The sequence below is a fragment of the Tamandua tetradactyla genome, chromosome 2 (genome assembly GCF_023851605.1).
Source record: "Tamandua tetradactyla isolate mTamTet1 chromosome 2, mTamTet1.pri, whole genome shotgun sequence".
Lineage (NCBI taxonomy): Eukaryota > Metazoa > Chordata > Mammalia > Pilosa > Myrmecophagidae > Tamandua > Tamandua tetradactyla.
The window spans coordinates 217014839-217039756 of NC_135328.1; the positions used below are offsets into that span (position 1 = coordinate 217014839).

General features: G+C 36.4%; 1 protein-coding gene and 1 long non-coding RNA gene across 10 annotated transcripts in view; one reads left to right on the forward strand and one right to left on the reverse strand.

Annotated features, from left to right (window-relative positions):
• RERE (arginine-glutamic acid dipeptide repeats) overlaps nucleotides 1-24918 on the forward strand; it is a 636739-nt gene that overhangs the window by 447826 nt on the left and 163995 nt on the right. For all 9 annotated transcript variants that reach the window (XM_077151415.1, XM_077151419.1, XM_077151416.1 and 6 more), the window contains 2 exons: nucleotides 385-509; nucleotides 4838-4937. In XM_077151415.1, coding sequence (XP_077007530.1) covers nucleotides 385-509; nucleotides 4838-4937 — 225 coding nt within the window. The remainder of the gene's footprint in view (nucleotides 1-384; nucleotides 510-4837; nucleotides 4938-24918) is intronic.
• The window catches only part of LOC143674976 (uncharacterized), a 95012-nt gene continuing 76905 nt past the window's right edge, over nucleotides 6812-24918 (reverse strand). Inside the window, exon 3 of the long non-coding RNA XR_013171302.1 lies at nucleotides 6812-8911. This is a non-coding gene — a long non-coding RNA (uncharacterized LOC143674976). The remainder of the gene's footprint in view (nucleotides 8912-24918) is intronic.

The following is a 24918-nucleotide window of genomic DNA, read 5'->3' on the forward strand; positions in this document are numbered from 1 at the left end:
TTCGTTATTTGCATATTTATTCTTTTTAAACAGGTTGGAAGTGTGTGTGTGTGCATATTTCTTTGTATCAAGGAGCTATGGCCTGAGATATTTTTTTTAATTATTTTATGCTCTCATATCCATTTGGATTGTGTTGACCCTGTTTTACTTTGGCATAGTTTGCTTTTCCTTTAGATTAAGTAGTCCATTGTTCCATATTCTGTAGTGGAATGATCGTGAATGTGGTGCAGATTAAGTGAAAATGACTCACAATTTTACTGTTATTTCCCTACTGCCTAAGGAAAGAGGCTGTATTAAAGTTATTGCGTCTGTTTCCAAGGGCAGCTTATTGAGACAGGTCTTTATATGTGCCTTAATGGTGACTTTTTCATCCCTGTCTTACAGGCCAAACTTCCAGATTTGCAGCCATTTTCTTCTCCAGACTGTGACACTGTGACACAACATGAGGAACTCGTTTGGATGCCTGGAGTTAATGACTGTGACCTCCTTATGTACTTAAGGGCAGCAAGGTAATAGGAATCCACCCATCATACTTTCTGAATTAAGCCATCTGAATTGATTAGTAGACAATAAACCTTGTCTTTTTGTTTAGAATTTTATTTACATATTGGCCAATCTCTGACATTAAGTTTTATTACACCTTTTATATTTAGGGCCCTGATCCTTCTTATCAGAGAAGAATAGTTTGCCATGGTAAAGTTGTCTTTTTCTGACTTAATTCTTCTTGGTATTTGCCCCATATCACATTTTAGAACTCTTCATCAGAAGGATACTATCTTAAAGCCATACATGAAATTAGCAATACCCCTCAGTCCAGTTGAATAGTTGGGTTATTCACCCATCTTAAATTTCCATTTCCGTTTTCATGTTATTATTCCACTCCATGACTGTTCATCAGTGCCTGGCCTGATCTTGGCATTTTTGTGGCTTACCGATATAAGAACATTTACTTGTGATTATATCATGGAACTTACTTGTCAACATCCAAATACCTAAGCTACAGAACAGAAGTTTTAACATGTATTAGAGTAGGTAGTCAGCCTTATTTTGACTGCAGGGATTTCTGGGACTCACTCACTATAGCATCAATAGTGTGCAACAGATGAAAACACTAAAGCGAAGCTCAAGCATCTGCATTTTAGTCTGGCTCCTTTTTTGTCAGCAATTCTGTGCATGATGGCATAGAGTAGTAATGAAACTGCTGCTTGATGAATAGCTACTAAGAGTTTCTTTTCACTTTTAATTTACCTGAAGAGATAGTTGATGTATATAGTATGGGAGGAATTAAGTGAAGTTTCAGAGATTGTACTTTCATGTTTTCAGATGTTCTAGTTTGCTAGCTGCCAGAATGCAATATATCAGAAACAGGATGACTTTTAAAAAGGGAAATTTAATAAGTTGCTAGGTTACATGTTCTAAGGCTGTGAAAATGTCCAAATTAAAGCAAGTCTATAGAAATGTCCAAATTAAGGCACCAACAAGAGGTTACCTTCACTCAAGAAAGGCTGATGAAGTTCAGGGTTTCTCTCTCAGCTGGAAAGGCACATGGCTGTAAACATGGTAACGTCTGCAAACTTTCTCTCCAGGCTTCTTGCTTCACGAAGCTCTCCCAGGGACATATTCCTTCTTCATCTCCAAAGGTCTCTGGCTATGTGGGCTCTCATAGTTCTCATCATTCTGAAGCTTTCTCTAAAATATTTTCTCTCTTAAAGGATTCCAATAAGCTAATCAAGACCCACATGGAACTGGTAGAGTCACATCTCCCTCTGTTTAAAAGTAAATACTCACAATTGGGCGAGCCACATCTCTTCCAATATACATTGGATTCCAGTATACATTGCTGAATAGGATTCAAGTGAAATGGTTACTCTCATGAGATTGATTAGGATTAAAACATGCTTTTCTAAGGTACATAAATCCTTTCAAACTGGCACATTTCACCCTCTGGACCCTAAAAAAGACATGTTTTCCCATATACAAAATGCATTCATTCCATAACACTATCAGAAAGCCTTAAACCATTTCAGTAACAATACAAATATAATACAAGGTCAGAAACAGTACAAAATCTCAAAGTTAGTTACAGAATGGTATGTCCTAAGGCAGAATTCTCAACGGGCTCTGTACCTGTAAAACTCAGAACAAGTTATTTGCTGCCAGCATATAAAGGACGAACAGTCATAGGATGCATGTTTCCATTTCCATAGGGAGAAATTGGAATGAACAAAGGGGTCACCAGACTCAAAGCAGTTTTGAAAACCTGCAGGGCTAAGTCCATTAGATTTCAGAGTCTGTGAGTCATTTATCTTCAGGGCTTTAGAATGCAGCAGTCCCACCCTTTCCAAGGGCCTGTGCAGTGACCTGCCTTCTCTGAATGCAACCTTGGGGAACACTGGGGAAACCATCTTTTTCTCAGCTCCATCCTTTCCAAGCATGGGGGCCCTCTCTGCCATCTCTGGCAGACATTCTCATCCCCTCCATGTGATGGCAGCCAGGCTCTCCTCAATCCCCAGAGAATATGTTCCACCTTTTCCAATGCCTGAGGTGGCACTACTCTTCCACTGGAAGGAGGTGGAATGCCCATCCTCTACCTATGGGGCAAATTCCTAGCCTCTCCACATGCTTGGGTGGGTTCACTCCCCTGGCCCAAGATTTCTTGACTCTAGACTTTTAGAGTGGCCTTCCTTCCAGTTTACAATAGCACGTGCCTCATTTCTGTCTAGAACTTTTTCAGAGATATCTTTAGAGTCCACATTTCTACCAACAGTTTCTTAAAAGCAGTTTAGTCCTTCTCTGTCAAGCTCCTCACAACTCTTCCAGAATCTTCCCCTTATCCATTTAAAAAACCATTTCAACATGTTTGGTATTTGTAAACCACAGCAGCACCCCACTTCTCTGGTACCAAAATCTATTCTAGTTTGGTAGCTGCTGGAGTGCAATGTACCAGAAACAGAATGCCTTTTAAAAAGGGAATTTATAATAAGTTGCTAATTTACATGTTCTAAGGCCATGAAAATGTCCAAATTAAAGCAAGTCTTTAGAAATATCCAAATTAAGGCACTAACAAGAGGTTACCTTCACTCAAGAGAGGCTGTTGAAGTTCAGGGTTTCTCCCTCAGCTGAAACGGCATATAGTGAACGTAGTGACTTCTGCAAGCTTCCTCTCCAGGCTTCTTGTTTCATGAAACTCCCCCAGGAATGTTTTCCTTCTTTATTTCCAAAGTTCTCTGGCTATATGGGCTCTCATGGTTCTTGTCATTCTGAAGCTGTCTCCAAAATATTTCCTCTTTTAAAGGATTCCAGTAAACTAATCAAGACCCACATGGAATGGGTGGAGTTAGGTCTCCCTCTATTCAAAAGTTAATGTTCTTTTTTGTCACATCATAATTGGTGAGTCACATCTCTGTGCAGATAATCTAATCAAGTTTCCAGTATACTGTGTGTTCTAGTTTACTAGCTGCTGGAATGCAGTATACCAGAAGTAGAATGGCTTTTACAAAGAGAAATTTAATAAATTGCTAGTTTACAGTTCTAAGGCCAAGAAAATGTCCCAGTTACAAGTCTGTAGAAATGTCCAACCTAATGCATCAAGGAAAAGATACCTTGATTCAAGAAGGCCAATGAAGTTCATGGTGAACACAGTCAGGGTTTCTCTCTCATCTGGGAAGGCAGATAGCGAACATAAGTCAAGGTTTATCTCTCATCTAGGAAAGGCACATGGTGAACACAGCAGCATCTCCTGGCTTTCTCTCCAGGCCTCTTGTTTCCTTCTTCATCTCCAAAAGTCGCTAGCTGGTGGACTCTCTCCTTCCTGGTTCTGTGGCGTTCTCTGTTCTCTCAGAATTTCGTGACTTTCTCTCTTGTTATTCTAGAGAACCTTTCCAAAGTGCTTCTTCTTTTTAAAGGATTCCAGTGAAACCAATCAAGACCCACCTGGAATGGGTGGAGACACATCTCCACCTAATCAAATTTAATATCCATACTTGATTGAGTCACATCTCCATGGAAAGAAGCTAATTAAAGTTTCCAACATACAGTACTAAATAGGGATTAGAAGAAACTGTTGCTCCCACAAGGTTGATTAGGATTAAAACATGACTTCAAAATGGTGCAAGTTTTAAATAGGGTTTATGGGAAATGGTTGCTCCCACAAGATTTATTAGGATTAAAATATGCATTTTATGGGGTACATAAATCCTTTCAAAGTGGCACATCGGAGGACCATTCTTCCAGAAGATTGTACTCTAGCCTACTATTAGGGCAAATATAGATTATTAATGCACTCAAAACCAAACTGTGAGTACTAATAAAGCATAGGGAAATATAACACAAATGTACTTAACTGAAGATGACATTTCCCTTTCTGAGTGAGTGAAAGGTTATTGCAGAAGTACCTTTTTTTTCTTCTCTTTTTGCTAAAGGTGAGGCAAAACTGAGACCTTTTAACCTTTTAACCTTTAAAAAGGTTAAAAGCATTTTTAAACGGTTAAATGGTTAAAAATGGTTAAATGGTTAAATGCTTTTTAAATGGTTAAAAAGCAACCATTTCCCATAAACCCTATTTAAAACTTGCACCATTTTGAAGTCATGTTTTAATCCTAATCAACCTTGTGGGAGCAACGGTTTCTTCTAATCCCTATTTAGTACTGTATGTTGGAAACTTTAATTAGCTTCTTTCCATGGAGATGTGACTCAATCAAGTGTGGATATTAAATTTGATTAGGTGGAGATGTGTCTCCACCCAGCATGCATATTTGGGCTGGGTTGAAAATGTACTCTAAAAATTGAGGGTTAAAAATCTATGTACTGACGTTTTTGTCCTTCCTTCCTTCCAAAGGAGCATGGCGGCATTTGCAGGGATGTGTGATGGAGGTTCCACAGAAGATGGTTGTGTTGCAGCATCACGGGATGACACCACTCTCAATGCACTGAACACAGTAAGTTTCTTAAAGTCACACTGGAGGGGAAGAAATTTACTTTATCCCTATGCAAGTTGCAGAGAATATGAGATGAGCGTGGAATTTGAAGTAGCTTGGAATCTCAGGTGTAAGTACCGTGGTGTGGTGCTGTGATTGAAACATGGACTGTGATTTTGGAGAGCTTCTTGCCCTTGGGCCAGTGATGTGGAACCTCCAGGCTCATTTCCTAATCTGCAGGGTTGTGGTAAGCTTCAAATGAGATCTAATAATAGTTGTTAATATTTATTGAGATCTCACAAAGCCAATACTCTACCTACATGATCTTACTTCTACCGACACCCTCTGAAATAAATTCTATTATTATCACTATTTTAGAGATGAGGAAGTAAGTTTAAACAGATTAAGTCACAATCCAAGGTCACACACTCAAGATTTTTTTTTTTAATATCTTCACACACATACAGTTCATCCAAAGTATGCCATCACCATGATCATTTTTAGAACAACTATCTCACTCCAGAAAAAGAAATAAAGAAAACTCATACATCCCATATCCCCTAACCCTCCTTCTTGCTGACTATTAGTATTGCAATCTACCTGATTTTTTTACCCTTTATCCCCCCCCATTATTTATTTATTCATTGTCCTTATTTTTTTACTCATCTGTCCATACCATGTATAAAAGGTATAAAAGGTTTTCACAATCACATGGTCACATTGTAAAAGCTATATAGTTATACATTTGGCTTCAAGAATCAGGGCTACTATTCAACATTTTCATGTACTTTCTCTAGCTACTTCAATACACCATAAATTAAGAGAGATAGCTATATTATGCATAAGAATAACCTTCAGGGTAACCTCCAACTCTGTTTGAAATCTCTCTGCCACTGAGACTTTATTTTGTCTCTTTTCTCTCTTCCCTGTTTTGGACAAAAAGGCTTTCTCAATTCCGTGACAGAGGCCATGCTCTTAACTTTCTTCATTATTTAAAAAACAAGCTTATTTTTTATAAATTTGGATTTGAAACATGAAAGTATTTCATATAATTACAAAACAAAATTAAGTTGAAAAATCCTTAAAAAGTCAAAAGGTGAAACAAATGAATCTAACTTTGGTTGGTTGCATGACAGCCCACTCTTTTGCTTTAATCCTGCAATACATAGTAACAGCTCAGAATAACAACACTCAGCAGCTACAAACAATATGATTTCTTAAACCAGTCTGTTTATTTATTTTTATACTACTTTATGGCTTTAGACTTTATCTCATAGAGCTGTATAGAAAAATCAATGAGTTTTTTCCATTGACATAGAGCAGCTTTCTTTTTTAGTGCCCTTTATTAGGGCATCATTTGTTTTGCATTAGCACATTACAAAGCATATCAAAATCAAAGGCAAAGAATCTTATTTGAGCTTCACTGCTTCACCACTCAGTTATATGATTACATGGTTTAAGGATTGATAAGAATGCCTAAAACTATATAAAGGAGGGGGTGGTATAACAAAAGCTTTCCCACCGAAAGCAACATATTTAGATATAAAACAAAAAATAATGATTCTTTGAAGGCACTGGAAAACACACTGGAGTATAAACAACAAATGTAGTTGAGAATTGAGGGGAGAATACCTAGGGTGAAAAAACATATTCAGATAATTTTTAGTTTCCTAGCCTGCTCAAAGCAAATACCAGGAAATGGGTTGGGAATTTATTATCTCATGGTTGAGTCCAGGAAAATGTCCAGATCATGGCCAGGCACTTAGTGTCATCTGCTGGCCTCTCCCTTCTTTTCTGGGTTTCATTTCATTTAACCTCTTGATTCAATGGCTTTCTCTGTCTTTCATTTATAAAGGCTTCAGTAATAGAATTAACACCCACGCCCATCTTGAATGTAGGTCACGTCTTAACTGAAGTAACCTCCTCAAAAGGATGTACTTAAAGTGGGTTCATAACCCACAGGAATGGATTAACTTTAAGAACATATTTTTCTGGGGAACATGCAACTCCAAACCACCACACTCTATACTTTGGACCTCAGAAGAACATGTTCTTTCCATATACAAAATATATTCTTTCCACCCCAATATCCCAAAAGCCTTAAATCATTTTAGAAATAATGCTTAAATACAAAGTCTCATCAAAATTGGTTGTGGTATGGTCTGTCCTGGGGCACAATGCCCCTCCATCTGTGGACCTCTGAAACCCAAAGAACATGTTATCTACTTTCAGTATACACGGGAGGGACAGACATAGGGTAAACATCCCCACTCCTATAGGATATTGAAAGGAAAACATGTCACTTGACCCAAACAATGCTGAAATCCTGCAGGGCATGCTCCCTTATATTTCACGGTTTCAAAATTATCTATGGAATAGTGTTTTATCCTTCACCCCTAATGAAGTGGCAGCCTCTTCCCTTTCCAAGTGCTTATACAGTAGACATGCTCTCCTCAAACACAGGGGTAAAGGCTCCATCTTTTCCATGTATTGGCATGATGAACAGACTCTCTTCAATGCCCAGGAATAGCTCTGCCTTCTGAGACCATGGGTAGTAGCACTCTTCCTGAATGATGGGACAAAGGCCTGCCTTCTCCAAGCATCAGGGCAGACTCACCCTTTCCACACAAATGGGTGAGCATACCCTGTTGGCCCAAGAAGATGTCTTCATTGCAGAACAAGGGAAATTCCTGCAACATGACACTATGAGATTCTCAGACATTGTAGTTCTTTTACCAGCATACCACTGAATGTTCTTTCCCAGATATCAGTACATGAATCCTTAAATGAATTTTCTTTTACACTCTATGTTGACATACTGTTTTTCCCCTTAATCTTTAGATGTGTAAAACTTTCCTTAATTATATTCCATTACAAAAAAAATGTCTTGAACAGACCATTTTCAGCAGCCTATTTGGTGCTTCTACATTTTTAAATTAATATTACCTTGTTTCAGTAAATCATTTTTAAATGGGGAGGGGGAAGATGTCTTCAGTCCAGACCTAAGCTTCTGTGGTTCTGCCCTTGAAGTGATTTTTTTTCTTCAATCTCTTTTCAGTCCCTTTTAGTCCAGGTCAGCAGTGGTGTTCTGTTCCTACAGAGCTCACCAAATATTTATTGGGTTTGCATGTAGTATACAGAGGTCCAAACCATCGGACAAAAGAACTTTCCATGGAACTTCCTGGATCATTGCATTTCCAATCCTGACTTGCAGTGAAATGGGTGGTCAGGCCTGTGTTTGGTTAAAACTTCACTTGGTACGCTTTTCAGTGGTATTCACTTTCCAGAAGCTCAAAATTTTCCAAACCATTAGTTTCTGTGTGCTTTTGTACTTAGGAGTTAAGTTCTCAGCATATTCCTTTCCTCTCACATTTTTCTGTAAGCTGTGAGGAACATGACTGCACTTTCCACACTTAGCTTGGAATTTTCCTCAGCTAAATATGCAAGTGCATCACTCTTAAATTCTGTCTTCCATCTGACTGAGAACTCAGTTTTGCAAAGTTGTCTGCAAGTTCAAAACTAGGATTGTCTGTCTTTCCTCCTGTTTCCAGTAAAACATTTGTCGTTTTCTTCTGATGCCTCATCATCAAAAGTACCTTTAGCATCATCAGTATTTCTGCAGTCTCTTCAAAGCAATCTAGGCCTTTTCTGTCAAGCACCTTACAATTCATCCAGCTTCTCTCAGTCTCCCAATTCCAAAGCTACTTCCACATTTTTGGTATTTGCAGTATCAGCGCCCCACTCCTGGTACCAAAATCTGTTTTAGTTATCTAGGCTGCTAAAAGGAAATACCAGGGAAATGCGTAAGGTTAAAATGGGAATTTATTCACTTAGAGCTGAGGCTGAGAAAATGTCCACATCAGGGCATCATCAAGGCAGTACTTTCTTCCCAAAGACTGGTTGTCAGCCATCCTTGGCTCTTCTGCTAGGGACTTGGTAGTGTCTGCTGGTCTCTCTTTCTCTTCCAGGTTTCATTGCATTCATCTTCTTGCTTCCTTCGAAAAATCAATAGATTTTAAAGTTAAATTAAATAATTCCTTTCTATATAGTTACTAATGTGTAATTGTAAAGTATGAAAGAATATACCGAATTATTAACAAAGTAATTTCTGATATATTAATGAAGATTTTATATGGCAATGTATTTACATAGGCTGTTGAACATGAGATTGACCAACTGTTCGGACAGTTAGCTACGAGCACTTTTAAATACCTGTTTTTTCTTGAAAAGTCAGTATAAAATTGAAAGGAACTTTTGGAGATCATCTATTCCAGCATCCCTGAATAGATAAAAAGGCTCAGAAAGGCCAGGGTCAATACCAGCGGTCCATTAAGTTCATAACAGGGGATAAAAATAACCCTGATTTCTAATTTAGAGGTCTTTTTAGTACATAGTTTGCTTTTGAGGAAATATATGTAGATATCTGAATGATATGTTTGAATTTTATTCCTGGTCTAATTGCATATTCCTGGGTAGTCCATGATGTTGTAATAGTCCCTTGTATGTGCCAGTGTTGGAGGCTGCGGGATCTTGCTGAGAATATGCTGTGTTCTAAATTACTGAGTGTTCTTTTTCATACTCCCATTCAATGTATTTGCCTACTTTCTTACTTTTTGATACTTTGGTTTTTGTAATGTTCTAAGGAAGTTTTATTCTGAACAATATAATGATAGAGCTGTAAGGGGCCTTTGAGATTATTTTACAGATTAGGAAACAGTCGCAGAGAGTGCATGTAGGCTGTGGAAGATGTGGATGTGAATGTCTGAATTCAGAATACCTTGAAAAATGTGTTTATATTAAAAAATGTTTATGTATTCATATGAGCTTGTTTTCTAGTGATATTTTTTCATATAAAAGGTTTATGAAACAATTCTACTTTTATGACTTCTGATCAATTGAATTTTGAATAATGAAGATTTTGCCATATTTGATTAAATATCTGTTTTGGCACTTTCCTGAATTTGTACATTTCATTCTTACTCAAAATTCCTGAGGATTCTACAGAACATACTTGTTCTAGTTTGCTAGCTGCCAGAATGCAATATACTAGCAATGGAATGGCTTTTAAAAAGGGGAATTTAGTAAGTTGCTAGTTTACAGTTCTAAGGCCAAGAAAATATCCCAGTCAAAACAAGTCTATAGAAATGTCCAATTTAAGGCATCCAGGGAAAGATACCTTGGTTCAAGAAGGCCAACGACATTCATCGTTTCTCTCTCAGGTGAAAAGGCACATGACGAACACAGTCAGTTTCTCTCTCACCTGGAAGGGTACATGGCAGACACAGCATCATCTGCTAGCTTCTTCTCCTGGCTTCCGGTTTCATGAAGCTCCCTGGGAGGCATTTTCCTTCTTCATCTCCAAAAGCCGCTGGCTGGTGGGCTCTGCTTCTCTTGGCTGTGTCGTTCTGCTCTGCTTTCTCTGAATCTCCCATTCTCCAAAATGTTTCCTCTTTTACAGAACTCCAGTAAACCAGTCAAGACCCACCCAAATGGGTGGAGATATGTCGTCACCTAATCCAGTTTAACAACCACTCTTGACTAAATCACAACATCCAGGGAGCTGATCTGATTACAGTTTCAAACATACAGTATTGAATAGGGATTATTCTAACTTTTGAAATGAGATTTTGATCAAAACATGGCTTTTCTAGGGGACATACTTCCCTTCAAACCAGCACAATACTAATGTATGGAAACAATTTTGACTATTTACCTATGGCCCTTTGTGGCATGTTCCTTCTTAAGTTTTCTTTAGCGTTGCCAGAGGGATTTTAGTTTTAAGAGTTTTTATTTCTGTCACACTGCCTTCTGATCACTTGATATTTAACTTGCATAAGTTGACCCAAAATGGCTCAGCTGTCTTGAGTTATACAATACAATTACATTTAGCTACTGAGAAGCTGCCTTGTGTGCTCATTTCATGATGAATGGAAAAGTTTAGTGGCTGTTTTAATTTTGATACTTCATTGTTGTGCAGGATGTGAGAGTTTTAGTCTTAGACATTTTCCTTTAATAAAGTGAAGTGAATGAAGAAAAACTTGTGAGAGTCTATCATTTATCTTTACTTTCTTAGAGTAATTGGAGATTTCAGCTGTATTGAGTAATAAATTTAGAAGATATATATCCATTATCATGTAGAAAGTGTTCATTGTTTTTCTTTCACAGCATATAGCATGGAGTTAAATCGTACCAATTTAGAGAACGTTTAGTTAGTGAGTGGCTAGTATCTTGTTGTTACTTCCCAAAGCAATATAGAGATTTTGAAAAATATATAAAATCTGCCTTATGGCCATATTAGAGTGTGTTGAACAACCGGGTTGAGCTATTTAAACATAAGTATATTTAAATAAATAGATTAATTTTTAGAATTCACAGCCACTAGTACAAAGTTTTGAAACTGTCAATTCTGTATGACAGTTGTATGAACGTATTTTTTAAAGTATGTTCTGGATTACTTATTTTGGTTCTCAGTTTTGTTGTTGTTGTTGCTGTGTTACTCACAAATAAGATTTTTGATGTGCCATTTTAAAAATGAATTTTGGGGATATAATTAATGTACAGTACATTACTCTGATTTAAAGTATGCAATTTGGTAAGTTCTTAACTGATGTATACCTGTGAAATTACTACAATAGTGAAGATACAAAATATTTCCAACACTCTCAAAAGTTGCCTCGTGCCATTTGGTAGTCCTTTTCTGATTCTAGCCTTAGGTAACCATTGATGTATTTTCTGTTATCATGGATTAGTTTGTGTTTTCTAGATATTTTATAAATGGAATCATATAGTATGTATTCTGTTGGGCCAGGCTTTAATCAGTGTAATGATTTTGAAATCCATTCATATTGTTGTTTGCATCAATAATTCATTCCTTTTTGTTGCTCAGTAGTATTTCCTTGTATGGATATTCACAAATCGCTTATTCACCCATTAATGGACATTTGGTTTTTTTTCCAAATTTTTGGCCATTACTAACAAAAGTACTGTGAGCATTGTCGTAAGACTTTCTGGGGATATATATTTTCATTTCTCTTGGGTAAATCCTAGGAGTGGAATGGCTGGATTGTGAGATAAGTGTGCAAGTAACTTTTTAAGAAACTGCCAAAAAGCTTTCCAGAGTGATTGTACCATTTTACATTCCCAACTATAGTGTGTTAGAATTTCAGTACTTCAAAAGCCTCAACAAGAGTTGGTATTGTCAGTCTTAATTTTAACTATTCTAAAAGGTGTGTAGTGGTATTGAAATTTCAATGAGGTTTAAATTTGAATTTCTTTTCATGTCTCATTGCCCATTTATAGATCTTCTCTTGTGAACTCGCTGTTCAAATCTTTTATCCAATTTTAAAAACTGGGTTGCCTTCTTGTAATTTAGTTGTAAGAGTTATTTTTGTGTCATGATACAAGCTCTTTGATATATGTATTGTGAATATTTCTCCCATCCACATTTTTAAAAATTTCTTAATGGTGTCTTTCAAAGAATAAAAGATTTAATATTGATAGAATCTAATGTATTGTTATTTTCTTATTCTGTTTCTTTTTTTCCTTTTTATCCTAAGTACATTTGAGTACCCTAAGATTACAGTGATTTTTCCTGTGTTTTCTTCAGACGTTTTATTTCAGGACTGTGGTTAATTTTGTATATGGTGTAAAATAGGAGGTCAGAGTTCCTTGCTTCCTGAACAGATACCAGTTATTGGAGCAACATTTATTAAAAAGACTTTTCTTTTCTCATTTAATTGTCTGACACTTATTGAAAATAACTTACTGACACTTATTGAAAATAACTGTTTGGTTCTTTTTTTTGGATTCTATTCTGTTTTGTTTGATCTATATGTCTCAGTACCACAGTATCTTGACTATTGTAGGTTTATAGATAGAATTCCTGAATTCAGGTAATGTAAGTCTTCCTTTCTTCTTGCTTTTTAAGATTGCCTTCACTATTTTAGGTCATTTGCATTTCCATATAACTTTTAGAATCAGCTTGACACTTTCTGTTTTTACAAAAGCCTGATGGAATTTTCCATGTCTGTTCGAACATTCCTAATTAACTGTTTCATCTCCTGTATCTCATTTGAATTGTTGGTTTGTTCCTTTGACTGGGCCATATCTTCAGTTTTCCTAGTATGGTTTGTTATTTTTTGCTGGCAGCTGGGCATTTAATTTCCTTAATCAGTTTATTCTGGAGATTGTTTTCACTTTTTTTTACCTAGGATTTTCTTGCTGGATGACTGTGTCTTTTTGTTCTTTGACATTCAGTTCAGCTTATTCTAGACCTCTAGCTTAGGTTTTGTTTAATGGATCAGAGTTTTTCAGTTCTTGTTTCTTGCCCTGCCTATAAGGTGCCTACCCCCCATCCCCCTTAGGAGGGTCTACTTAGGTATTACAGACCCCAGTCAGATTTTCTCAGACCAAACTGGCCTTTTTTTCAGGAGAAAAGAGTCACCTGTGCCAGTTTCCCTGAGGGTGAGATCCAGCAGATTGAAAAACTTTCCTGTGAAATCTCTAGACTGTGTTTTTCCTGTCCTACCCGGTACGTGGCGCTTGTCTGCTTGCAAGTCCCACCAGTATAAGGTGATGTGGTACCTTCAACTTCAGCACACTCTACCTGCTGGGTATGTGGTTGAGACAGCAGGGAGGTTGTAGGCTGGCTTTAATCACTTCAGTTTTCCAGGCCCTGGAGTCTGAATTCCTTGAGGAAGGGATTCCACCTGAGCTGGGCCCCACCCCTCTCCTGGGGAAGGCACAGGCTCCAGACAGATTCTCAAACAAGCTTAATTCTGCCCATGCCTGGGGCATTTGGAGCCTGAGAAGCCCTGTAGCTGTATCCAGAGAGCAGTCAAGTTATAGAAACACAGCCACAAAAAAAGAAAAGAAAAATCCTTTTCAGAGCAGGGCCCCTGTTCCTCAGGTTTGCCAGTCAAGAGCTTAAGTTGGTCCTTTGCTCGGTGTATCTCCAGGTCCTATGTGCCCCCTCTTTTCCTTCAGGGCCCAGACCCTTTCAAGTATTTTGTGCCATCTGAGCCACAAAACCTCTAGTTTTTTTTGTTTTGTTTTGTTTTTTTCTTTTTCCATCAGCCCTGTCCCCTCTGCACTGGGGCAAAACCCAGCAACCTCAGCTTTTATTGAGTTGGGGGACTATTTTTAGTAGTCAGAATTTGTTAATTAAGTCCACAATTTGAGCTTGGTTGGCTCAGCCCCTGCTGCTAGTAAAGTCTCTTTCCTGTCCCCTCTGGGAAGCAGCCTGTGGGGGAGGAGCAGTAGCTGCTGAGGCTTGGAGGACTCACAGTTCTGGGTGAGCTCGCAGCCTGTCCAGCTTGAAGAGACTGGGGTACACTGTGTGCCTGATCACAGACATGGCCCCAGCAGTTGTTCTGTACTACTGTTCCTGGCTATTTACTAACTACTTTGGAGGACGAACTTAAATCCCACTCCTCACTAAGCCTCCATCTTGTCTCCTCCCCCCCAATGAAATTTTGATTGAGATTACACCGAAACTATGACTGACAGCTTAACAGTACTGAATCTTTTAATCCATAACATGGAATATCTCCTTTTTTTTAGATCCTCTGTAATTGCCTTGCATCATATTATATAATTTTCAATTATATATATAATTGTACATATTTCGTTGATCTTATTTGTAAGAGATTCCTTTTGGGGATTCTATGTGAATAAAATTGTATTTTTAAAATTAAATTTGCAAATGTCCATCTATAGGATAGAAATACAGTCAGTGTTATGTATTGACCTTATGTTCTGTGACCTTTCTAAGTGCATTTATTATTTCTAATAGTTTTCTTGTTGATTTGATACCTTAGGATTTTCACTACACATAATCATGTCATCTGCAAATAAGGACAATTTTACTTCTTTCTGCTCTGTATACATTTTATTTCTTTTTCTTGCTTTATTGCACTTGCTTGGACAGCTGGTACAATACTGAATAGAAATGGTAAGAGTGGACATCTTTGCCATCTATCTGATCTTTTGGGGGAAAACATCATCTTTCACTGTTATGTACAATATAGGTATTTTGAAGATACATTTTATCAAGTTTGGGATGTTCATTTTTATATCCTAGTTTATTGAAGTTTTTGGCTTGAATGGGCATTGGATTTTGTTAGATGCTTTTTTTCTCCTTGCATTTCATGAGATCATGTGGTTATTATCCTTTGTTAATGTGGATTTGATTTCAAACATAAAACAGTTACGCATTCTTGGGATAAATCCTGCTTAGTTATAATGTATTATTGGATTCAATTTGCTAGTATTTTGTTAAGGACTGTCACATCTTTGTTCATGAGGGATATTGGTTTGTATGTTTGTTTGTTTTATGTTGTTTTCATCTAGTTTTAGTACCAGAGAAATACTGCTTCTGAAAAATTAGTTGGCAAGGATTTGCTCCTACATAATTTTCCTAAGTGTTTATGTAGTTTGACTTTTTTTTTTTCTTTTTTGAAGTTTGATAGAATTCACAGTGAAGCCATCTGGTTTAAGTTTCATTTTATGGGAAATATTAACCATATAAATAATAATACACCTACATGTGTCAGTTTTTGTAAACTGTTATTCAGTCTTTTTTTTAATTAATTAAAAAAAATTAACTAACACAACATTTAGAAATCATTCCATTCTACATATGCAATCAGTAATTCTTAATATCATCACATAGATGTATGATCATCATTTCTTAGTACATTTGCATCGATTTAGAAAAAGAAATAGCAAGACAACAGAAAAAGAAATAAAATGATAATATAGAGAAAAAAATAAAAATAAAAAATACAAAAAATATATATAAAAAACAGAACAAACAAACAAAAAAAACTATAGTTCAGATGCAGCTTCGTTCAGTGTTTTAACATAATTACATTGCAATTAGGTAGTATTGTGCTGTCCACTTTTGAGTTTTTGTATCTAGTCCTGTTGCACAGTCTGTATCCCTTCAGCTCCAATTACCCATTATCTTACCCTATTTCTAACTCCTGATGGTCTCTGTTACCAATGACATATTCCAAGTTTATTCTCGAATGTTGGTTCACATCAGTGAGACCACAGTATTTGTCCTTTAGTTTTTGGCTAGTCTCACTCAGCATAATGTTCTCTAGGTCCATCCATGTTATTACATGCTTCATAAGTTTATCCTGTCTTAAAGCTGCATACTATTCCATCATATGTATATACCACAGTTTGTTTAGCCACTCGTCTGTTGATGGACATTTTGGCTGTTTCCATCTCTTTGCAATTGTAAATAACGCTGCTATAAACATTGGTGTGCAAATGTCCGTTTGGGTCTTTGCCCTTAAGTCCTTTGAGTAGATACCTGGCAATGGTATTGCTGGGTCGTATGGCAATTCTATACTCAGTTTTTTGAGGAACCACCAAACTGCCTTCCACAGTGGTTGCACCATTTGACATTCCCACCAACAGTGGATAAGTGTGCCTCTTTCTCCGCATCCTCTCCAGCACTTGTCATTTTCTGTTTTGTTGATAATGGCCATTCTGGTGGGTGTGAGATGATATCTCATTGTGGTTTTGATTTGCATTTCTCTAATGGCCAGGGACATTGAGGATCTCTTCATGTGCCTTTTGGCCATTTGTATTTCCTCTTCTGAGAAGTGTCTGTTCAAGTCTTTTTCCCATTTTGTAATTGGGTTGGCTGTCTTTTTGTTGTTGAGTTGAACAATCTCTTTATAAATTCTGGATACTAGACCTTTATCTGATATGTCGTTTCCAAATATTGTCTCCCATGTGTAGGCTGTCTTTCTACTTTCTTGATGAAGTTCTTTGATGCACAAAAGTGTTTAATTTTGAGGAGTTCCCATTTATTTATTTCTTTCTTCAGTGCTCTTGCTTTAGGTTTAAGGTCCATAAAACCACCTCCAATTGTAAGATTCATAAGATATCTCCCTACATTTTCCTCTAATTGTTTTATGGTCTTAGATCTAATGTTTAGATCTTTGATCCATTTTGAGTTAACTTTTGTATAGGGTGTGAGATACGGGTCCTCTTTCATTCTTTTGCATGTGGATATCCAGTTCTCTAGGCACCATTTATTGAAGAGACTGCTCTGTCCCAGGTGAATTGGCTTGACTGCCTTATCAAAGATCAAATGTCCATAGATGAGCGGGTCTATATCTGAGCACTCTATTCGATTCCATTGGTCGATATATCTATCTTTATGCCAATACCATGCTGTTTTGACCACTGTGGCTTCATAATATGCCTTAAAGTCCGGCAGTGTGAGACCTCCAGCTTGGTTTTTTTTCCTCAAGATACTTTTAGCAATTCGGGGCACCCTGCCCTTCCAGATAAATTTGCTTATTGGTTTTTCTATTTCTGAAAAATAAGTTGTTCGGATTTTGATTGGTATTGCATTGAATCTGTAAATCAATTTAGGTAGGATTGACATCTTAACTATATTTAGTCTTCCAATCCATGAACACGGTATGCCCTTCCATCTATTTAGGTCTTCTGTGATTTCTTTTAACAGTTTCTTGTAGTTTTCTTTGTATAGGTCTTTTGTCTCTTTAGTTAAATTTATTCCTAAGTATTTTATTCTTTTAGTTGCAATTGTAAATGGAATTCATTTCTTGATTTCCCCCTCAGCTTGTTCATTGCTAGTGTATAGAAACGCTACAGATTTTTGGATGTTGATCTTGTAACCTGCTACTTTGCTGTACTCATTTATTAGCTCTAGTAGTTTTGTTGTGGATTTTTCCGGGTTTTTGACGTATAGTATCATATCGTCTGCAAACAGTGATAGTTTTGCTTCTTCCTTTCCAATTTTGATGCCTTGTATTTCTTTTTCTTGTCTAATTGCTCTGGCTAGAACCTCCAACACGATGTTGGATAATAGTGGTGATAATGGACATCCTTGTCTTGTTCCTGATCTTAGGGGGAAAATTTTCAATTTTTCCCCATTGAGGATGATATTAACTGTGGGTTTTTCATATATTCCCTCTATCATTTTAAGGAAGTTCCCTTGTATTCCTATCTTTTGAAGTGTTTTCAACAGGAAAGGATGTTGAATCTTGTCAAATGCCTTCTCTGCATCAATTGAGACGATCATGTGATTTTTCTGCTTTGATTTGTTGATATGGTGTATTACATTAATTGATTTTCTTTTGTTGAACCATCCTTGCATACCTGGGATGAATCCTACTTGGTCATGATGTATAATTCTTTTAATGTGTTGCTGGATTCGATTTGCTAGAATTTTGTTGAGGATTTTTGCATCTATATTCATTAGAGAGATTGATCTGTAGTTTTCTTTTTTTGTAATATCTTTGCCTGGTTTTGGTATGAGGGTGATGTTGACTTCATAGAATAAATTAGGTAGCTTTCCCTCTGCTTCGATTTTTTTGAAGAATTTGAGCCGAGTTGGTGCTAATTCTTTCTGGAATGTTTGGTAGAATTTACATGTGAAGCCGTCTGGTCCTGGACTTTTCTTTTTGGAAAGCTTTTCAATGACTGATTCAATTTCTTTATATTCAGTCTCTTTTGAGCATTTCACCCATTTCATCTAAGTTGGGCAAATTTTTTCTGATAAAGTTCAATATACTCCCGTATTTCTTTTAATGTCTGTAGGATCTGTGATGTATACCCTCTTTCGTTCCTAAAACTGAAGATTTGTTTCCTCTTGATAAGTCTGACTAGAGGTTTATTATCAATATTATTAATATTTTCAGGTCACCAAGTTATTTTATTTCATTGATTTTCTCTGTAGTTTGCTTTTGATTTTGTTTTATTCCGTGCTTATCTTTATTTTTTCTTTTCTGCTTATTTTGGGTTTAATTTGCTTATTTTTTTCTAGCTTTCTAAAGTGGGAATTTAGATAACTGATTTTATATACTTTTCTCCTTTTCTAATAAAACCAATGCCATAAGTTTACTCCTGTGTTCCTTAAATTGTGTTCCACAAATTTTGATTTGTTTTTTCATTATTCAGTTCAAAGTACTAAATTTTTGAGTGTGTGGTTTCTTCTCTGATCCATGGATTGTTTAAAATAAGTTGCTTGATTTACAGCAATGTAGGGCTTCTTTAGATTTTTAAAATTTGGAATATTATTCGTTTCTAATTTAATTCTGTTGTAGTCAAAGAATATCCCCTAAGATTTCAGTCTTTTGAAATCTATTGAGACTTGTTTCATGGTTCAAATCAAATCAAAATATGTTGATTCTGTGTATACTTGTATACCTTCTACCATGTGCACGTGAAATAAAGGTATATTCTGCAGTTTTTCATGTACTGTTATTTAATTGTCACTTTCTTAAAGGTGGTTGATTTTATTGTTCAGATATTCTATATCTTACTCATTGTGTTATCACATGTCAGTTACTGAGAGATACCTATTAACGTCTTCAACTATACTTGTGGATTTGGTTTTCTTCTTTTAGTTCTGTTAGGTTTTGCTTCATATATATTTTTTTTTCATCTTTGTCCATTCTTTTTTTTTTATTAATTAAAAAGAGAATTAACAAAACAAGTAGAAATCATTCCAATCTACATGTACAATCAGTAATTCTTAATAACATCACATAGTTGCATATTCATCATTTCTTAGTACATTTGCATCAATTTAGAAAAAGAAATAAAAAGACAACAGAATAAGAATTAAAACAATAGAAAAAAAAAACAAAAACCTATACCTCACATGCAGCTTCATTCAGTGTTTTAACATAATTGCATTGCAATTGGGTAGTATTGTGCTGTCCATTTCTGAGTTTTGATATCCAGTCCCGTTGTACAGTCTGTATCCCTTCAGCTCCAATTATCCCTTCTTCTTTTTTTTTTTTTTTAATTAACGGAAAAAAAGAAATTAACCCAACATTTAGAGATCATACCATTCTACATATGCAATCATTAATTCTTAACATCATCACATAGATGCATGATCATCATTTCTTAGTATATATGCATTGGTTTAGAAGAACTAGCAACATAACCGAAAAAGATATAGAATGTTAATATAGAGAAAAAAATAAAAGTAATAATAGTAAAATCAAAACAAAACAAAACAAAACAAAAACCTATAGCTCAGATGCAGCTTCATTCAGTGTTTTAACATGATTACTTTACAATTAGGTATTATTGTGCTGTCCATTTTTGAGTTTTTGTATCTAGTCCTGTTACACCGTCTGTATCCCTTCAACTCCAATTGGCCATTATCTTACCCTGTTTCTACCTCCTGCTGGACTCTGTTATCAAGGACATATTCCAAATTTATTCTCGAATGTCTGTTCACATCAGTGGGACCATACAGTATTTGTCCTTTAGTTTTTGGCTAGACTCACACAGCATAATGTTCTCTAGGTCCATCCATGTTATTACATGCTTCATAATTTTATCCTGTCTTAAAGCTGCATAGTATTCCATCGTATGTATATACCACAGTTTGTTTAGCCACTCTTCTGTTGATGGAGATTTCGGCTGTTTCCATCTCTTTGCAATTGTAAATAACACTGCTATAAACATTGGTGTGCAAATGTCCGTTTGTGTCTTTGCCCTTAAGTCCTTTGAGTAGATACCCAGCAATGGTATTCCTGGGTCGTATGGCAATTCTATATTCAGCTTTTTGAGGAACCGCCAAACTGCCTTCCACAGTGGTTGCACCATTTGACATTCCCACCAACAGTGGATAAGTGTGCCTCTTTCTCCGCATCCTCTCCAGCACTTGTCATTTTCTGTTTTGTTGATAATGGCCATTCTGGTGGGTGTGAGATGATATCTCATTGTGGTTTTGATTTGCATTTCTCTAATGGCCAGGGACTTTGGGCATCTCTTGATGTGCCTTTTGGCCATTTGTATTTCCTCTTCTGAGAAGTGTCTGTTCAAGTCTTTTTCCCATTTTGTAATTGGGTTGGCTGTCTTTTTGTTGTTGAGATGAACAATCTCTTTATAAATTCTGGATACTAGACCTTTATCTGATATATCATTTCCAAATATTGTCTCCCATTGTGAAGGCTGTCTTTCTACTTTCTTTTTTTTTTTTTTTTTTTTTTTTAAAGGAAAGACAGAGAGAAGGAAGGAAGGATAGAAGGAAGGAAGAAAGGGAAACATTTTTTAAACATTTTCTTGTTTTTATTGTATTCTGTTTCTCCGTTTTTGTTACATGGGCTGGGGCCGGGAATCGAACCGAGGTCCTCCGGCATAGCAGGCAAGCACTTTGCCCGCTGAGCCACCGCGGCCCGCCCTCTTTCTACTTTCTTGATGAAGTTCTTTGATGCACAAAAGTGTTTAATTTTGAGGAGTTCCCATTTATTTATTTCCTTCTTCAGTGCTCTTGCTTTAGGTTTAAGGTCCATAAAACCACCTCCAATTGTAAGATTCATAAGATATCTCCCAACATTTTCCTCTAACTGTTTTATGGTCTTAGACCTAATGTTTAGATCTTTGATCCATTTTGAGTTAACTTTTGTATAGGGTGTGAGAGATGGGTCTTCTTTCATTCTTTTGCATATGGATATCCAGTTCTCTAGGCACCATTTATTGAAGAGACTGCTCTGTCCCAGGTGAGTTGGCCTGACTGCCTTATCAAAGATCAAATGTCCATAGATGAGCGGGTCTATATCTGAGCACTCTATTCGATTCCATTGGTCGATATATCTATCTTTATGCCAATACCATGCTGTTTTGACCACTGTGGCTTCATAATATGCCTTAAAGTCAGGCAGCGCGAGCCCTCCAGCTTCGTTTTTTTTCCTCAAGATGCTTTTAGCAATTCGGGGCACCCTGCCCTTCCAGATAAATTTGCTTATTGGTTTTTCTATTTCTGAAAAATAAGTTGTTGGGATTTTGATTGGTATTGCATTGAATCTGTAAATCAATTTAGGTAGGATTGACATCTTAACTATATTTAGTCTTCCAATCCATGAACACGGTATGCCCTTCCATCTATTTAGGTCTTCTGTGATTTCTTTTAGCAGTTTTTTGTAGTTTTCTTTATATAGGTTTTTTGTCTCTTTAGTTAAATTTATTCCTAGGTATTTTATTCTTTTAGTTGCAATTGTAAATGGGATTCGTTTCTTGATTTCCCCCTCAGCTTGTTCATTACTAGTGTATAGAAATGCTACAGATTTTTGAATGTTGATCTTGTAACCTGCTACTTTGCTGTACTCATTTATTAGCTCTAGTAGTTTTGTTGTGGATTTTTCCGGGTTTTCGACGTATAGTATCATATCATCTGCAAACAGTGATAGTTTTACTTCTTCCTTTCCAATTTTGATGCCTTGTATTTCTTTTTCTTGTCTAATTGCTCTGGCTAGAACCTCCAACACAATGTTGAATAATAGTGGTGATAGTGGACATCCTTGTCTTGTTCCTGATCTTAGGGGGAAAGTTTTCAATTTTTCCCCATTGAGGATGATATTAGCTGTGGGTTTTTCATATATTCCCTCTATCATTTTAAGGAAGTTCCCTTGTATTCCTATCTTTTGAAGTGTTTTCAACAGGAAAGGATGTTGAATCTTGTCAAATGCCTTCTCTGCATCAATTGAGATGATCATGTGATTTTTCTGCTTTGATTTGTTGATATGGTGTATTACATTAATTGATTTTCCTATGTTGAACCATCCTTGCATACCTGGGATGAATCCTACTTGGTCATGATGTATAATTCTTTTAATGTGTTGTTGGATACAATTTGCTAGAATTTTATTGAGGATTTTTGCATCTGTATTCATTAGAGAGATTGGTCTGTAGTTTTCTTTTTTTGTAATACCTTTGCCTGGTTTTGGTATGAGGGTGATGTTGGCTTCATAGAATGAATTAGGCAGTTTTCCCTCCACTTCGATTTTTTTGAAGAGGTTGAGGAGAATTGGTACTAATTCTTTCTGGAACGTTTGGTAGAATTCACATGTGAAGCCATCTGGTCCTGAACTTTTCTTTTTAGGAAGCTTTTGAATGACTAATTCAATTTCTTTACTTGTGATTGGTTTGTTGAAGTCATCTATGTCTTCTTGAGTCAAAGTTGGTTGTTCATGTCTTTCCAGGAACCCGTCCATTTCATCTAAGTTGTTGTATTTATTAGCGTAAAGTTGTTCATAGTATCCTGTTATTACCTCCTTTATTTCTGTGAGGTCAGTAGTTATGTCTCCTCTTCCATTTCTGATCTTATTTATTTGCATCCTCTCTCTTCTTCTTTTTGTCAATCTTGATAGGGGCCCATCAATCTTATTGATTTTCTCATAGAACCAACTTCTGGTCTTATTGATTTTCTCTACTGTTTTCATATTTTCAATTTCGTTTATTTCTGCTCTGATCTTTGTTATTTCTTTCCTTTTGCTTGCTTTGGGATTAGTTTGCTGTTCTTTCTCCAGTTCTTCCAATTGAACAGTTAATTCCTGCATTTTTGCCTTTTCTTCTTTTCTGATATAGGCATTTAGGGCAATAAATTTCCCTCTTAGCACTGCCTTTGTTGCGTCCCATAAGTTTTGATATGTTGTGTTTTCATTTTCATTTGCCTCGAGGTATTTACTGATTTCTCTTGCAATTTCTTCTTTGACCCACTCGTTGTTTAAGAGTGTGTTGTTGAGCCCCCAGGTATTTGTGAATTTTCTGGCATTCCACCTATTATTGATTTCCAACTTCATTCCTTTATGATCCGAGAAAGTGTTGAGTATGATTTCAATCTTTTTAAATTTGTTAAGACTTGCTTTGTGACCCAGCATATGGTCTATCTTTGAGAATGATCCATGAGCACTTGAGAAAAAGGTGTATCCTGCTGTTGTGGGATGTAATGTCCTATAAATGTCTGTTAAGTCTAGCTCCTTTATAGTAATATTCAGATTCTCTATTTCTTTATTGATCCTCTGTCTAGATGTTCTGTCCATTGATGAGAGTGGGGAATTGAAGTCTCCAACTATTATGCTATTTGTGTCTATTTCCCTTTTCAGTGTTTGCAGTGTATTCCTCACGTATTTTGGGGCATTCTGGTTCGGTGCATAAATATTTATGATTGTTATGTCTTCTTGTTTAATTGTTCCTTTTATTAGTATATAGTGTCCTTCTTTGTCTCTTTTAACTGTTTTACATTTGAAGTCTAACTTGTTGGATATTAGTATAGCCACTCCTGCTCTTTTCTGGTTGTTATTTGCATGAAATATCTTTTCCCAACCTTTCACTTTCAACCTATGTTTATCTTTGGGTCTAAGATGTGTTTCCTGTAGACAGCATATAGAAGGATCCTGTTTTTTAATCCATTCTGCCAATCTATGTCTTTTGATTGGGGAGTTCAGTCCATTAACATTTAGTGTTATTACTGTTTGGATAATATTTTCCTCTGCCATTTTGCCTTTTGTATTATATATATCATATCTGACTTTCCTTCTTTCTACACTCTTCTCCATACCTCTCTCTTCTGTCTTTTCGGTTCTGACTCTAGTGCTCCCTTTAGTATTTCTTGCAGAGCTGGTCTCTTGGTCACAAATTCTCTCAGTGACTTTTTGTCTGAGAATGTTTTAATTTCTCCCTCATTTTTGAAGGACAATTTTGCTGGATATAGGAGTCTTGGTTGGCAGTTTTTCTCTTTTAGTAATTTAAATATATCATCCCACTGTCTTCTAGCCTCCATGGTTTCTGCTGAGAAATCTACACATAGTCTTATTGGGTTTCCCTTGTATGTGATGGATTGTTTTTCTCTTGCTGCTTTCAAGATCCTCTCTCTTTGACCTCTGACATTCTAACTAGTAAGTGTCTTGGAGAACGCCTATTTGGGTCTAATCTCTTTGGGGTACGCTGCACTTCTTGGATCTGTAATTTTAGGTCTTTCATAAGAGTTGGGAAATTTTCAGTGAAAATTTCTTCCATTAGTTTTTCTCCTCCTTTTCCTTTCTCTTCTCCTTCTGGGACACCCACAACACGTATATTTGTGCGGTTCATATTGTCCTTGAGTTCCCTGATACCCTGTTCAAATTTTTCCATTCTTTTCCCGATAGTTTCTGTTTGTTTTTGGAATTCAGATGTTCCATCCTCCAAATCACTAATTCTATCTTCTGTCTCT